General features: G+C 33.1%; 1 protein-coding gene across 1 annotated transcript; it reads left to right on the forward strand.

Annotated features, from left to right (window-relative positions):
* The first annotated feature begins 200 nt into the window (after window positions 1–200).
* LOC142976169 (beta-secretase 1-like) lies at window positions 201–8,754 on the forward strand. The gene is made up of 9 exons (XM_076119422.1): window positions 201–489; window positions 894–1,013; window positions 1,322–1,474; window positions 1,840–2,014; window positions 2,556–2,803; window positions 3,194–3,268; window positions 3,364–3,471; window positions 3,759–3,893; window positions 4,349–8,754. Exons 1-9 carry the CDS (start codon window positions 355–357, stop codon window positions 4,658–4,660), a joined length of 1,461 nt encoding a protein of 486 aa, XP_075975537.1. The 5' UTR covers window positions 201–354; the 3' UTR covers window positions 4,661–8,754.
* Window positions 8,755–18,150: the final 9,396 nt, after the last annotated feature.

Genomic DNA, 18,150 nt, shown 5'->3' on the forward strand with positions numbered 1-18,150 from the left:
TATGGTACGATGTATCAAAACTTTTGCACACAAGCGTTTTGGTATCTCCTCAGAATATTATATTTAATATTATACCATTATCTGTCTTCTATACCTTGCCAAAAGACAAAAATACTTGAAAATGGACATTGATTATTGCAAATTGCAACTGTCTCTGTCAAGAGTGTCAAGACAAGTATCAGTCAGTACGTCAAGTGTCAAAGTCGTTTGTAGCGATCAATCAGTGGATTGGAAGTAAATATTTATTTAAAAATAAATTTATTTGTCGTCAATAAATTTAAGCAACATAGTGTTTTCGCTTCCGCTAACATATGTCTTACATTCATTGAAAAATAATAAAATGTTTATGTAAAGATGGAGGGGAAACTAAGTATTTTGTACATTTGTTTTGTTTGTTTGAATATCGCTTGTTGTGAAGAAATCAATTTGTACGGAGATGCTGGACAAGCATATTCTGTAGAGGCTTATTTGGGCCATCCACACCAAAAGGTACGTAAATTTAGTTTAGGTAAACAATAATTTAGAACAGATAAATAGTAATTAAAATCAGGTGATCTTAAATTGTAACCAATGATGGACCGCTGCGTCGTTTGGCCAGTATCCAATCAATATTCTCGTATTTAACCACAAATATGTTAAGGGAGGTCATGATGGAAGTTGCTAAAATTAGACACAACAATGTAACATGTATGAGTAAATAAACAGCTGGCCAGTGAAACATTCTTGACACATACTTAAATAAAAAAAAACTCAATGGACTTCTATTTATAAATTGATGTATGTATGTAATAGTCTGGGTATTTTGAAATAAATAATGTTCATTTGTTTTGACTGATATTTAAGTAAACATTTTTTTTATGAAGTTTGTTAAATATGTCTTTTGTTATTTTCAGCTCAAACTTTTGGTTGACACTGGTAGCACAACTTTAGCCATAGCATCCTATGCTCGTCAGAACAGCAAAGAGTATTTCCACCCAGACAATTCAAGCAGTATTTATGATAGTGGTAAAAGTGTAAGTACATATTTCTTATTAATGATTTCTTGTTGGACTCTAACAAGATTCTATTTATAATTTTTTGAACTTAATACATTTTTCATTAAAAGTTTCTTAAGCTTCTACAATAAGAACTTTTATTAAAGTGTGTAATAATTATTTGTCCTTGTACCTTTACTGCATGTGTAAAACTTTTTGTAAAACTTTAGTCTGTCAAAGATGTATAAATTGGATACAAATGCAGGTTGAATAAATGATTTTGAAGGGGTTTCCCTACTTCATAATATGTTTTGGAAAACCAAATAATATTAATAATTGTTACCCAGGTCCAAGCTGAGTATTCTCAAGGCATGTGGTCTGGTCGCCTTGTATCAGACTTTATACAGTTTCCTTCATTACCTACAATACCAGAAGTCAGGTCTGACATAGCACTTATAACACAGAGCCATAAGTTCTTCATGAATGGCTCTGGGTGGCAGGTAAGTTTAAGTGTTACTATTTTATTACTGTATATCTGTATTCAATATTAATTTAAAAGTAATGTTGTTTGCAATTGTTTTCTTTATCATCAAATAGTATTAAATTAACTGTTGTTTTTTTTGGCCTAAATAGGCTTTATAAGTTGAATGCTCATCATGCCATATTATGTAATAATATATCCGTTAAGTCATAATTGGTTAACATTGCAACACATTTCTTTCTTATAAAATAGTTATATTGTACATAAATGTACAATATAACACAATGTACCTGTTGAATTAACTGCTAATCTCTGCCAATTTATGTATAAATAATGCTGTTTACTGTACTGCTAATCTTACATTCATTTCAATAATATTTTCAGGGTCTTCTTGGACTAGCATACCTGCCAGTTGGAGCTTGGGGTGATGGTGTTGTGGTTGAATCATGGCTAGATTCAGTGGACCGCACTCTACATAAACAAATATCATTCTATCTTAAACTATGTGGACCTATAAGTATTTCGAATTCTACACATTATGGTTATTTTAAGATGATAGGTAAGTCTTATAGTAGTAGGTACATTGTTTAGCTATTTATTTCTAGTTTTATGTACTTTTCATATTACTAGCTTTTGCCTGGGACCTTGTCTGCATAAAATACTTCCCAGGGTAAAATGTAATCTATGTGTTAGTCCAACATTTAAGCTATCAATTTACCAAATTTCATTAAAATCCCTCTCAGTAGTCGTTTTGGAAAGAGTGACAAACATACATATCCTTACAAATATTCGCATTTATAATACATATTAGTAAAGCAGTGCGCTATTTGTTGCATGACCTTTTCACCCTAAGAAGGGCTTATAATAGGCTTGAGCTATTTTTAAAAAAGAATGCCTATTCAAGGTTTAGTTCATATTGTTGTGACATACATAGGTTCTTGTGCTAAGTACTCTTAACTGTATGATGTTAATGAAGCAGCAGTATTTAGGTATCATAGCAAGTGGAGTTCTTTGTTCTCTTCCTCCAAGGAGTATGGAGTATGGATCTATGGATTAAACAAACTATTATGGTATTAAAAATATTCATTGTATAATTTCAGATGACCACAAACCAGTAAAACCAATCAAGACATTCCGAACGCCAATCTTACGAAAGCGTTGGTACGAAGTTGGAGTGATATCTATCAGAGTTTTAAGTCCAGTGAACACTTCACCCAATGATAGTCAAATAGTAAGAGACACAGTGAATGTTCCCGATGAAGATATGTGTTTGAAACTGAATGCTGAGAAGAGTATTGTTGATAGTGGTACTACTAATATAAGGTTGCCAGATAATTTGTATAGACAGGTAAGGTAATTTCTGAAACCTATTATACCTACCTAAAATCGTAGGCAGTGGAGTTATATGAAATATACCCATGGGAAGAGCCTAGTGCAATAAAGAATAATACCAACAGGAATAAAAAAAACCGAATGCCTTTTTTACGACCACAGATTGAAACATGCAGTCCCAAACACTACACAGCTCAGGCAGTCTACAATCGTTATAAATTGACTATTGTTTGTTTTTAATAGATTAAGTCTGGGTGGTCTGTAGTTGTGTTGTTTATAGGTAACAATAGAACATTCTTCTAAGGTTTGCAATTTTTTTTGTAAGCACATATTTATAACGAAAATATAATTGTAAGAATATAAAATGTGTTTTTAATGTCCTTATATTGTAAATTTTATATTTCAGGTCGTAGATGAATTAAAAAATGTGTACCGGAATTCTCAGGTGTTTATATTAGACGAGTTTTGGTATCAAGGAGAGGTAAATATTTTTTTATCGTACTTATAATTTAAAAGAGGAACAGAGATTCAGATTATTTATTCACATTTAATTCATACTTCAACTTAAAATTTCAGGCTGGTTGCTGGCCAGAGCCTCAAGTATGGACATTGCCATGGCTGGCAATAGACCTACTGAGCGCTGATGCAGATAATCAGTACTTTACTCTAGAAATACCGCCACAGGTGAGGTAGAAGTGTTACCAATAATATAGTATTATTCTTCTTCGGCAAATTACGAATTTTGTAATTGGCATATTCAGGACGCAGGAACAAAGTTTTTTGTTTGCAGTAGAGATGTAATTTCTTGCATAAATTATACAATATGCCATGGTACAATTATTTTTCCGAATAAATATATGTAGTGCTTCCAGAGATTGACCTCTTAAAATCCGTATACACTACAGAATCTCTCTTTCTCTGTTTATAACAGTGCTATACTTACTTATAAATTATGTATTTTCTCATTTCAGAACTACATGCGAGTGGTAGGAGTATACAATAGCAGTGACAAAACCGGGACGGTGTCCGAGTATTGTTATAAACTGGGGTTGGAGGCGGGCGGTTCGGAAACTGTTCTCGGATATACCGCCATGGAAGGATTACAGGTAAGCTAAAATTACATGTTAATATTTTCGGTTAGAAGATAAATATCTTTTTCTAACTGTAATCTGTATATAAAGCAGACAAGATAGGTTAAAGATAAGCAGTTTCTATGATTTAGTTGCTATCGTTGATGGTAGTAGCCTTGAAAACAAAGATTGCTATCGTTTGCAGTAGTATATTAGAGAGATAACATGACTGCACACGAAAATAAAAAAATATCGTACTGTTTATCATACTCACGTTTTCTTCCGGTCTTAGACTTAATGTTGACTTAGCCACATGAAATTCAGTCTATGTTTATTACAAGCCAATATTCAGTCTGTTAATTGCAACAAAATAGATACAACATTGGGATGCAGGAAAATATTGTTTAAATACCCCTCTGGTGGTAACTTTGTTAAAGCTGACAGCTGGATAAAATCAGACATCTTGGTAATTTTTTTTCATAATTTTACAGGTGTTATTCAACAGATCAGCCGGCTGGATCGGCTGGCAAACATCAGACTGCGGTACAAAAGCCAGAATAACGGGTCCATACAACGTGACTAAGTCACTCAAAGACACTTGTCAGCTAATAAGACCGGTGTCTGAAGTAGCGATCTCGATTAGAGCGGCCCAATGGGCGCTATGTGCCATATCCCTTATCGCTGCGGCTGTGTTAATATATTTACTAGCTCCGTGTATAAAGACATTCTTTGTGAGAAGATTGCCGAGTTCTCAACAGATCTCGTTGTCTCAGGCTGCGTTGGTTGAACAGGATAATGCGTGAGGTTTGTAGTAAATTGTACTGTAAGTTGGTATACAAACGTCGAGCATACAAAGGTAAAATCTCGAAACTTATGATTATCGGAGTTTTTGCTTCTGTTGATTAAACAACTTACTATTGATTCTACCACCCACAGTAGATAGTCTATCTAGCAAGAATTAATGCAAAACTTCACTTGATAGTTAATGCATGGAGAATCTGTCACGACTGGGCCATATCATTTTCATTGGATGTTACCATTAAAATAATAGATGCAGAAATTATGCAGCATTTCCATTTTGTTTTATCGACCATGCTAGATAGACTATTCAACTATCAGCCTAGACCATGGTTTTTCTGTAAAATGTATTTATTTATTTCAACAAACATCACTTAAATGACTCAAACCTATCTATAAAACGAGAGTCATTTATCTAAATTATGTTGTAATAAATTAAAAGGAAAATGTACAAGTGACATGTAATTTTCAGATACAATCAGTGTAATTATGTAAATAGTTTTAATTGCAAACATTGTTCGACTTAGAATTGCATGGATATAATAAGTGGCAATTGTCGCTTGTTACATTTTGTAATTGGAGACAATTGATATAATAGCAGTATTTTGCAAGAGTGATTTTCTTATAGGATATAGTGTTGTAGGGTAGATCAACATTTTTCAGTTTAAAAACTGTTACCGAAAGCCGCTATTGCATGTATTTGATAATTGTTGGCTGAATGCAGAAACGTCGCACAGCTTTAATCAACTCTTATCAAGTTTCCACACGTATTTCACCGAACGACGACTTGATATGTTGACGACTTGATATCAGCAACACTTTATATTTAAAAGAATTATGCGACTTGTCGTAACGAAGTTGTCGACGGTCGTCGATTTCGGTGTCACGCTGTCTTTGTCACTTGCATTGTATCGCACATGTGTATCGAGGCGACAGAAATTCTTTTGAACATTTTATTATTATACTAACTTAGAACTGAACAATGTTTCTGCATTCGGCAGTTAGATAATTAAGCATAATGCAACGGCGGTTTTAGTAAATCTCAAACAAATGATTAGCGTAGCACGTAGTCTGGTCTGTTTAAATTATTTCATTTTGTAAATAATTTCTAAAATATAATACCAAAATTTAAAAAAGGTAGTGTGATATACTAGGATATTCAGGGCATTGTGGTATTAGTACTCTAAAAGAGTTGTGTTTTTATTTTTCTATAAGTCTGAATAGGCAGGTAATAGGTTAGTTAACTATTTTTAATATCACTTTTTAGATTCTAGTGCATATTTTTAAATATTAATGTTTTTTGAAATATGGCAACACTCATTTAATCGTGATGAATATAGGTATTTTAATGTAATTATTTAAGCATTTGTAATCATGATAAGGAATACAATTTTGAGCACTTTAGATAAGAAGTCGAGTTGTGAACTTTTGAATAATATGAATATCTCATTTCCTAAGCCACTTTTTGCCATATTTATAACTTAATATATTTTGTCTGACCTGGCAACTTATTTATCATCTAGGTATCTACGTAATTCAGTTTTGAATCATCCAATTTTCGTAAGTAAAATATTTTTAAGGGAATAGTAAAATTGTTTAGTACTTAATATTCTTAGTCATTATTTATGTATTTTTTACGCTTATATGTTTTTAGGCTCGATATACTCTTAAGTTATCATTGTCAGCTCTGAGAAATACAATATTTAATTAGTTTATTTCTTAATATTTGTTGAAGTATTATGTATGTTTGTAGTAACAACTAATTATGTAACTGTGAATTTGTTTCGCTTGGGTTTGCAATTTTGTAATAGATTTATGTCCCATTTCTTTGACAGCATTGCGGTCATTACTTTTGCTACTCCATTACGGTGTATGCATAACCCATCTTTTCGAATAATAATAGTAGTATGTTTCAAATATAATTGAATAATCATCTTCACATAAAACACCTAGAAAATACCGTCATCTAGGTATATCTAGAGTTCACATTATCTAGTGTAATTTTGACTGAAAACCACAGAGGCAAGTTTACTATCAATATATTAATATGCAATAGTTTAAGCACTTGTTTGAATAAACTTTACTTAAGATTTAATCTAGTTAGGGCCGGTTTTTCCATCGTCAGAGGACTGTAGAACGATTTTTTACAGTTTGTGCTATCGTCTGGTACTAGCGAGGGTGTTACATTTGAAATTGTTTGAATTGTTTGAAAATAGTTCAGGCGAGATACAATAGAGGCGCTATAAGGTTTTTCGTACAAAATTTGTCGCCCGCTAACCGGTTGTCGATATTAGATAGAAGTTTGAAATCGATGCATATTTAAAACTAATTTGACGTATTGACAACATATCAATATGACAAAATGATTTGTTAAAATATGGGCCAAACAACAACACCCCGCATGCGTCGGCGCAACGAAATGATTGTGGATTCATTATAGGTCATTAAGTCATCTGACTATGGAAAAGTTGAAGTATAAAAAATAAAATCAACCCAGTGCACAAATTAGTTGAAGTTTTAAAAAACATATTTTCAATGTGTATTTACTGTACTTATTGATATTGTGTAATGTATTATTAATGTCTGTCCACATAGCAGCTAGGCTTCGTCAATTTTATCGCGAAGAGTTCTCCTAAGTCCTAATATGAAAAGACATAAAGTGCGGGTCGAAAAGACGTAAGACTTTCCTTAGTACTACAGCATCGTGAGCATTAGAATTTACTGTCGTATTAGTAAGATGTAAGCGAGATGTGAGAGGGTTAACTGCTATGTGGAAGAAATAATAGTAAGAAATGTCCATCTGTGAATATTCGTCGTATCATTCATGCAAGGAGAGGACGTTAAACAATAAAATTAAATAAATGATTTGTCATCAACTATAAGATAATTTGGAAAATATTGTGATATTGCAGTCGCGACGTTTGTCTTGAAGTTGGCAGTTATTTTGGAATAAATTGCTGTAATCGTCTGCAAAGCTACGTACGTTGAGACGACTGACTGTTAACGCTAGAACTACAAGACGGATCATTAATGCATGCATGCAAAAGAAACTAAATTAAGTAATTATTTAATTACCACCATTGTTATGGTCCTGTCCTAGTGTGAATGTAAGACGACACTTTGTAACTAATAGACTAGATTTAAGATAAAAAGTAAGATATACAACTCAGCGTTCCAACGAAGTTACATTTAATTATTCCTACTTATTGTAGTTGTAAACAGTGGGTCGATCTATTATTATGTCTGTTTGTCGTAATTAGTACTGGGACCGGATTGACGTGTTTGCATGCGTTTGTTCTAAATAAGTACGCATACGCCATTTATCTTTGTATATCTAAATACAGCAACAAGACGCTGAAAGTACGACGTGATTTTTCGTCTTCCTTGTAGTAGCTTGCTGCTATTTTCAGACATACAAAGTTAAATGGTGCGTGCTTAATCGGATTTATCTTTGAGAGTAATAAAAAAGCTTAGTTTATTGCTGGAAAGTTTAAAGAGCAATCAAACGTTCAGTTTCATAATTTGTAACGGAACGATGTACGAATATGAACGATGTAACAAGTCAATCTGTATACTGTTTGATTAAAAGCATGCAAAGATGCAGGCAGCTCAGTAAAGAATTAAAAACGCAGCACTAAAATTTGATGGATTTAGTGAACTTAATAGAGAAGCTTACATCTGTTTTAAGTTCATTATGTATTGTTAAAAAAAAAGCAAAAATGTTTGATTGCTACTGTTTTGGGTGTGAAAATTCTTAACTAAATATCATATCATATTTTTCTCCGCCACTCAGCATTGTACAGGCCTTAACTAGTGTATGTATATTTATTTTTCTAAAACTCAGGTTGTATTTAGTCGATTTTGCCATTTATTGTGTGATATTATTTATCGAGTATTAATTTTCTTGTATTTTGTATTGTATTTTCTTTTGTGATTTAATAGTATTTCGTATTGTTTGTGAATTGCTGTCCGTATTTTAATGTTTCGTATTACCTAACTGTATTTATTGTAAAATATGACGACCAATTGAGGCAAAAGGGTGAAATGCTAATATTAATTGAAAAAATTTATTTACAATGAATAAAATTGATCTAACTTTTGTAGGCTTTTGATTGCAAAAATCCCTATGTTTTTAATTTTAAAACACTAACAATAGAATCTGGCTTTTATTTTTTTTATACATGTTATTTTCTTGTAAAGGATTATAAACGTAATGTTGTGAGTAATTATTATTATTATAAACAAACTATCGTGACGTCAATATAATAAATTAAGTATCACTTAATAATATCCTTATTCTAATTATAAAACGCAATAAAAACAAATAATATAATATTAAATTATACATACAAAAACGCATCGGAAAATTTACAAGGACTATGATCAAGTACTTACGATGTTGGTTGGCTTCATTTAACCGTTGAATGCGTAAACATAGAGTTACATATCAGATTTCTAATTATTGATTTCTGGCGCTTTGATATAAGTAGGAACACCTACCTACATATTTTCTGATTACGTTTCCTTCAGGAAACTTATCGTTAATTAAAACTGCATTTCGGCAATCGGTGCTCTGCACTGTACATGCGTGGTTGCTAGTGGTTTGTCTCAGTCTGTTAGAAATGACGGAGATACTCGTAGTTGTCCTATAATAAATAGTTTACACATTATGTACCGCAGCAGCTTGTTTTAGTTATGACAGAACACCGTGTGTGAAGTAGGTAGAAAGACGTAGTAAAAAGTCTACTATTACTATTAGCCTAGCACTAGCTTTCTTGCTAAGTATCTACTATTTACATTGAGGTAACATGAACTTATTTGGGTGCCTGTTGGCTTACCGGCGAAATTCCACTAATGCGGCTGCGAAAACTCCTACTTAGGCCAATTTTATCTTATGAGATAATCATCGTAGGTACTGATTTAAGTTTTCTTGCAGCTGTTTTTCAACTGACTGCGTGGTAGTAAGTACTTACATACCATTAAAATTAAACATTTTAAAACATAATAATTATCTTGTTTACATTATGCTTGGTCATCCCACTTTTTATAATAACTTAAGTAATAACTTTGAGATCAGTGAAGTTTCAGGGTCGAACCATGTTGTACCGATGTTGTTTCTGTTAGTTAAATTAAATGACTTCGTAGTTACGGCTACCACGACCAGAGTCTTTTATAGCCAATGCTGATATGATGATCGACAGAGCGAAGTAGACGTGTCCCTGTGAAACGTCTGGGTACCTACTTAATTTTGTATCGGCAGCCATAATGTAAATATTATCTACATATTATAACTTCTGCTTATTGTACCTACCTAGTAAGTGGCCTCAAGGATACGAGCACTCAAATATTACATAAGAAGGTGTAGAGCGCTGCAAAAAATCCCAAGATAATGCGTCATGTAGGTATCTACCTGGAGGTACCACAATCCTCCGAAGAGTTTGATGATTTCGACGTGTCCATCCATATCAAGTGTATGGAGTTAGTAATTAAATCGCATGACGTTCAATTAGAACTCGATGAGAAAATTGAGCAAAATAATTACATTTCAATTTCTGATCTACAGATAATTTCCTTAGAGTTAATAGCTAGGAATTACAAGACGGTATCTATTTCCGCACCGATTTCGTTTTCAATCCGTATAAATCAGCTGACCTCTTTGAATCTTCCTATATAAAATTCAAAATGACGTATGCAACTGCTGGTGATTTAGATACAAAGAAAAAATAATAGTAATGTTACCTCCCATTTTTGAAGTTCACATTAGAATTCAAGGTGCGATTTTTGAATTTACAAATCCGGTATAAAAAATAGTCGGCACTGAGTTTTATGGCAAGGTTGAATAAATTTTATAATTTTGATTTTGTTTGTGGTGATGTAGAACACGGCCCGATTAGGTGTGGATCCTAAGAAAATCTAATATTGGCTACATTTTCTCACCTAGGCTCAAATTTGCTTATGTCATATTGAAATGTTAGAAACACTATACGTGTTTACCTATTACAAATGTACATATGGTAGAGAAACTAATTTTATAAATATATATATACGGAACTCGAAACAAACCACAATAAGGTTACTAATGCATTTACATTCATTTTTTTTAAAGAGAAATATCTATTCAAATGGCTTTCGTTCGATTAAATAATTCAGTCGTCAAGCGTTTTGCGGCAATTTGCATAGAAACGAGATCAGACAGAAGTCGCGATTCGAAACTGAAATTAAATTGCGATTATTCCAAGATTGGAAAGAATCGTGCCTAATGCCTTGTAGATAGGGCTACCATTTGTCTAGCTGAGAACAGTGGATACGTGCTTCGATGTCAACAAACTTGCACGTAATAATAAGGTAAGTAAGCTAATATTTTCCCAATTTGATGTAGAGATTATGCAATTTTTGTATTAGCAGGAAACGAGCTTCATTGATTTAGATACTTTAAATTATACTATTGAATGGATGTTTTTAAAACAATAGGTAGGTTCTTTGAAATGTAATACTAAGATAACTATATTAACTTTATATGTATAAATTAATCTAGGTATCTGGGGGCACGGAAGTGCCCCCGCAAGTCGAGCAAAAAAAAAGCGGCACGGCCGTAACATCCTTTTCTCGAAGCAATTCGGGCTATTTTTGACACCCCTATAATTTCGTTGTGGATAAAACAAGAAGCCTGGATTTTCAGCAACTAATTAGTCATTGTATAAACACGGTATATTTAAAATTTCAGTCAATTTGAACCAGTAGTTTAGGAATGACAACTTGTTAAAATTTTGAATTTTGTCACTCACTGATTCACTGACTCACTGACTCACCGATCATCAAAAGTCTAAGGTACTTCTAGCAGACTTAGAAGCTTAAAATTTAGAATACAAATAGGGTTTAGTGTCTTAATCATGGGAAAAATTTAATATTTTCTAATTTCGGTCCAGTTTTCTAAATACACCAACTGCAACAATAACTTTGTAATCCCACATAAATGTATAAGATTACAAGGTTACATTTGCAGTTAATGAATTATTATTACAGTAGAAAATAAAATAAATAGGTGTAAATAGGTACCTACTATATGAGACATAACGGGGGAGGGGGTATAGGGTGGATAAGGGTGTTTAGCCCATGAAACTGAACAACATTCCCATAGGAAAATATGTTGAATTATGAAAAAAAAACGTCTTTCCATACAAATTGGACTTATGTTCGCTCTACAAAAAGAAGTGAGATGCCATCAAAAACATTCTGTAAAAACCTCAAGTCTCGCCGTAAAAAGTGGTGAGATCTATATAATAGCAAGTCGATTAATCTATTTAGTCTCTACTTAAAGGACCTTCTGTCTTAAGTTATTACGTACGTTATTATCATGCCAATTTAAAAAAAAAAACCTTTAAAACAAATAGATCGACTTGGTCATCGCAAGAAAACACAAATTCGCCATTAACATTTCAGGAGCATTAACTTCTCGTCGTGCTGTGTAGTGTGATACATACTAATAATTAAATCATGCGATGGCCAGGTCGGTCTATTTGTTTTAAAGGTATTTTTTTTTAAATTGGCATGATAATAACATACGTAATAACTTAAGACAGAGGGTCCTTTAAGTAGAGACTAAATAGATTAATCGACTTGGTATTATATAGATCTCACCACTTTTTACGGCGAGACTTGAGGTTTTTACAGAATGTTTTTGATGGCATTCATTAGTTGGGACTATAAACTTAATAAAACAATTTAGCCGTTGAACAAAACGACAGAAATAAGTAAGAATAGCGCTTTAAATTCAAAACCTGGACAGGCTTCGAATTAACATTCTATGACAGTTTGAAAGTGGGACATTGTCCGGGAAAGCCCTAATAAACGGTAGCCCGAGCTGTAGAAAGAAATTTAATTTTCTACGTTACAGAATTTCTCCTTGCTAGGAGTTGTTACAGATTGTTACGGATCACTTGCAGATGGCAGTATTAAGTGTTATTTAATTTTTAAAATAAAATGTACAACTATCTTGTACGTAACAATTTTGGTACCAGCTACTGAGAGAAAAAGGCTTCTGTTTGTCTTGAGGGATTGCTTTGAGTGTTTCAAATACAAGTTTTTTTGACAAAACAAGTTTACTTACACGTGTACATATAAGCACGTGCAGAGGTCGTTCAATGGCAACGAATTCCAAAAAAATTAACCGGATAGCACTGGTTTTCCCGGATTTTTTTAAATCTAGTACTAAGAAAATGTGTCATGAGAGATTTACACTAATGCCAGTTATTTAGATTTTATTTACAGAATTAAATTAAATTATAGTCTACTAAGATTTACTAAACAAAGTTTTCAGAAGCATGTAAGTTCTTCAGTACAGGCCAAAAAGTAGACGAACCCACTTGAGGGTCTCGTGAGTTAGCAGTGTCCAACCTGTTCGAAATGTGCCAAAATGTCAAACCAATCAAGGTAAATAGATAAGACTTTAAGCGTCGAACTTATAGACAATAGCCATATTAAATGCAACACGAAAAAAAAACAAATCTTATTATTCGATTTGAAATATTCAATTAGCCGTTTAAATATCGGACTCCCGAATTAATCACTAGGTAATTGGTCAGGGACCATGCTTTAAATTTTCATCCACTTAAAACTATTAGGTAATATGCTTTTAATAGGTCAGTGTGGGAATGGAAGATATAATTAACACTTTGAAGTACCTACCTACATAGGTATTCTATTTTTTCTTATTTCCGTCTTCAGAAGGAAGAAACTATTGAGTCATTTTCAATTTGCATTTTTTTTATAACTAATCAAGTTACTAGAAATAACTTATTCATCATTATTATGTAATTTTCTATTATATAATAATCATATTCTTGTTTTTTTTTTCCATTCGGGGTCAACAATCGGCTTTGCCTTTTTGCACAACATAATTTTTGCCTATTGTATTTAAATATTTTATTTGTTTTTACATGATCTCAGAAGCCACTAATTAACACAATCTTTGCATTCATTAGTAATAGTATGATAATTAAGATTATTAATATTTATTAAATAAAGATTTGTGTTCTATGTTGAAACGACATAAGATGTGAACGACTTGGGTAACCGACGTCAATGAACGCATCGGGTATTATTGAGTGCGTGAAATTATTCATGACTCAAAATAATAATGTCCCATCAGGTTACGGCGGTCAGTTTCATTGAAACTAGCCAACGGTGCAAGACTTTGTTTTTAGTATCCAATTGTGCGCAAGGAATACTCTATTCCTTGACTCTCATAGCCCTGTAGGACGGATAACCGACACAACTAGTCAGAGGTCAGGCGCAGGGCCGACGGTTTTTCGCGCTTTTCAAAGGACGGATGTCTACGACCTTAACTACTTAACTTCAAGGCAATCTGTGAGTAATTCCGAACAGAAAATATCAGAAGATCCTTTTTGCCCAACGCAGGATTCGACCCCGAGACTCCTTCACTACCGACCGCGCCACAGAGGCAGTCACATTCATGACTTATTGGATATACCTAACTATACTATGCTAATTTATTGGTGAAGGAAAACCTCGTAAAATCTGCATAGTTGTGAACCAGGTATATAAAACCTACTGCCCTTTAAAGGACTGGCTAGCTAGACACCAAATTGTCTACTAGTCGACATTGAGAAGTAAAATACATAGAATTTTCCTAACGCGATTATACTATCGAACAATACTTACAGTTACACTTGGGAGTTTGGGACTCTTTGTGGTAAATCATGCACATTTTTTTACCAATATAAATTGAGGCTGTAAAACTATGAAAAAATTAAGAAAATAGAAGCAATGATAAATAAATATCCTGATACAGTAGGGAGAACGTTACAGTAAAATATCGTGCATACTTTATTTGTGGTTCACAAAAACATCGTAAGCATGTAACTAATGAAAAGTTCGGTCGGGTAAAATACTATACTATAAATTTTAACCATATGAGGCTCCACTTATTTGCTACATCATTGAAGTGTTCTCAGAAAATACTGTTTTTATTTGGGGGCAAAAACCCAACTTGTTTACATTATGTTATTACGTAAACTTCCTTTAAGACACGTGATAAGTGAGTTAACTTCGTTACCGAGGATGGCTTAGTAGAAACTGTATACCACATACACCGCGAAACGTTTATCGGATATTTGTCGACTAAGCAGTGTAAATAGATAAAAAAAACCTTTAAAAGTCCCAGACAATGTCATATAACCACAATTTTTCAATGATATTTATTTATAATGGTATGCCAAAATTAGCACTTTGTCATAACTAACAATTAACTTCATCATTCTAATATTTAAACGGTACAAAGCAGACAACACTTTTTGTTTTGTTCTTATACCTATAGGAAGTTCTTCTAGCTTTTCATAAGTACTTCATCATCATCATAATTGGTCTGAATACATCTATTGCAGATGATTAAGGTGGCCTCAGGTAGAATTAGTGCACTTTCGTTTGTGACTCAAAAGGCCTATGCGGGAGTAACAACCGCGACTACATTTACGGCCGATAAAAATGCCAGAGGAAAATGAGTACTTATACACCTAAATATGTCACTGTAAATATATTGCTAAACCTTAAATGATTTCCTAATAACTAAAGTGTGTTAAAAGCAGTCCATGAAAAAGACCGACAGACTTAGTTACCAACATATCCCTAGATCTCTTACAAATCAGAACACGATTAATTTTAATTTCTATTGTAGTCAAGTATCAACTGAATTCAGTATCTATCTAGAAATCGATTTCATTTGTCGATTTTATTTCAAGTCTCTCTTGCCCCTGAGTGATAAATCAATAAAACAAACACTTCAATAAAGATTTATCACTTGTAGCTTTTCAAGTATGATGTAAGGATTTCCTGATATCACTTCCTTTGTCATCTCTATAGATGCAATAATTTTGAAGGCGACACAGTCGACACACATAATTGTTGTACTAAACTGCTTACTGTAACTGCGTTGTATTGATTAACCCCCGGTTTCTGAGTTCATTAAGCGGTAGTTTTTATTGTCATGTAACCACAGCGCCTTGACATTGGACGTTGATATGAAACAAACTTACTTCCGATATTATTTAAACTTTGGACTTTAATTTTTTTCATTTGTTTTATGAATTTCCAATGTTCTTTTTTCTTATATATGCATAATTTCACTTTAAACCATCCAATAATTTTTAGTATTTGGCATGATTGGCATAGGCATATAGCATTTTTGAACAGATACTGGATTCAAATCCGATAATTCTTGAACGGATCCCTAATAACGTCAGTATTCAAGTATTATGTGCAATTATTGTCAAAAAAATATTTTTAGTTGATAAGGATTCACTACATGTACATCCTCATCGACTAAAAATATTTTATTTTGTGATACACTAATAAATTATTACCTCACATAATATTACATCATACGAGTATGTGCTAATATTCAAAGTCAAGGCTCTGTACTTAGCAAGTATCGAGTTTGTTTAGCAAATCTGATTGTGACTTTGTGGCACAAATCACAACATGGAAGACAATTTGGTATCAGTAAAAAAGCGCTCGTGGCTAGTTGCACTCATCGGTCGGTTAACGATCAGTGGGTTAAGCACCTTGGCGCGGACATTCCATAGATGGGTGGCCGCATAGTGGTATTTGAACTGAGCGTCTCCGTGCTTTGGAGGACACGTAAAAAGTCGGTACCGGTTGTTATCAATAAGATAACAGTCGTTAAGCTATGTCAAAGGCCTTCGGGTGGCTTGAACAATTTTGGTTTGACCATACGACAAATGAAATGAAAATAAAAAAGCGAGTAATCTCGCCCTATTGTCCATAACATCTAGTAATATATTAACGGAAGAGTGTGATTTATAACGCGCAATCTCTAAAACTACTAGCTGGGCATAAAAAAGACTGGTTGTGATAGCTACATTCTTACAATCTTCGAGTTTAAATAATAAAAGTAGATGCGACTGAAACTGTGAGGCACAAATATTGCATACGATAATAACGAATCCGATGTTCGAATGACTGGAAAATTGATTGGTATATGGTAAATGAGACCTACACCCGCCGTTCAAAGAAAATCATGGAAAAACCAAATGGGAGCGGCAGGTCTTATTAAGAAACAGATTTGTTTTTTTGTTTTGTTTTTTTTTAAAGACAACTCCCGCACTAAGAATTGCTCTTGTGTCGCGGGGACTTTTACAAACATACAAACAAAGGACACAAAGCACAACCAGACTCGAAACAATTATTTGTGGATCGCACAAATAATTGTCCCGTGTGGGAATCGAACCCACGACCTCCCGTTGCAGTGGTATCGGCGTGGTGACCTAAACCACTGCGCCACGGAGGCAGTCAAAACAACGTACGTAAAACGTAACTTTTACACTACAATAGTCTATTTTTTAAACTTAAAAGCATGTTGCCCTTCAGGGATAAATATAAATTATTGGTATTTTCGTGCAAATAACTACGATCTAGAATTTGACGGTGTAAACATATTTATGCTCGTGGCTGAAATATTACATGAATTATACTATAATGTTATCTTTGGGTTTAATAAAAAGCGCACTTTTTATATAAATAATCATTTTATCATATTATATAATCGTGTTGCAAACTTTTTTGATACTTAAACTTTTTGTAGTAACAAAATAATATAAGTATTTTAGTTTTCCTTGTATTGTTTGTGTAATTTAACTATTAAAATTTATTTATGCATTACCTACATTTTTTTAAATATCGCGTGGGTTTTTGTTGTTATAAAATTCGCAATTTTTTATAACAGGTACATTGTTTTGATAAGGAAAATGTAATCTATACTAATATTATAAAGCTGAAGAGTTTGTTTGTTTGTTTGAACGCGCTAATCTCAGGAAATACGGGTCCGATTTGAAAAATTCTTTTAGTGTTAGATAGCCCATTTATCGAGGATTCTCTCTTATATGACGCAAGCGAAGTTGCGCGGGTCAGCTAGTTAGGTATATTATTCACTATTGTAAAATTGTATGGTCTGCTGTTCAAATATAATTGTATTTACTTACTTACTCTGCTAGGCCCAGATTAACTTTCTTCGGAAAAGCGATTCACACATGCAATCTCCAATCTTGCAAGGTCCTCAGGTTAACGATAGAGCTATAGCAAGATATTTTCTTGCTATTATCCTGAAGGGTGTATTTCGAATCAAACCCCAAGATATTCATATATACATATTATCATCCCTTTTTCCCATAGGAGTAGGCAGAGACTAAAGAGCACCACTTGATACAAGCGTTACAAACTTTCCTTGTCTCATTCGCATTCATACATCTAGCTATAATTTATAAAAAAATAAACAGAATTTTACCACAACTAAATAAAACATTAGTTCACGTGTTTTCTTCAATACAAATGTCTACTCTAACACTATATAATTATACGACAACTAGTAATTAGTCAATGAATATAGCGTAAGTAATATTTTAATTAGGTTAATCATCGGGACCTTGGGGCTGATTCTCAATGTTTATATATAACAGATACA

This window comes from Anticarsia gemmatalis, chromosome 10 (assembly GCF_050436995.1).
Source record: "Anticarsia gemmatalis isolate Benzon Research Colony breed Stoneville strain chromosome 10, ilAntGemm2 primary, whole genome shotgun sequence".
Lineage (NCBI taxonomy): Eukaryota > Metazoa > Arthropoda > Insecta > Lepidoptera > Erebidae > Anticarsia > Anticarsia gemmatalis.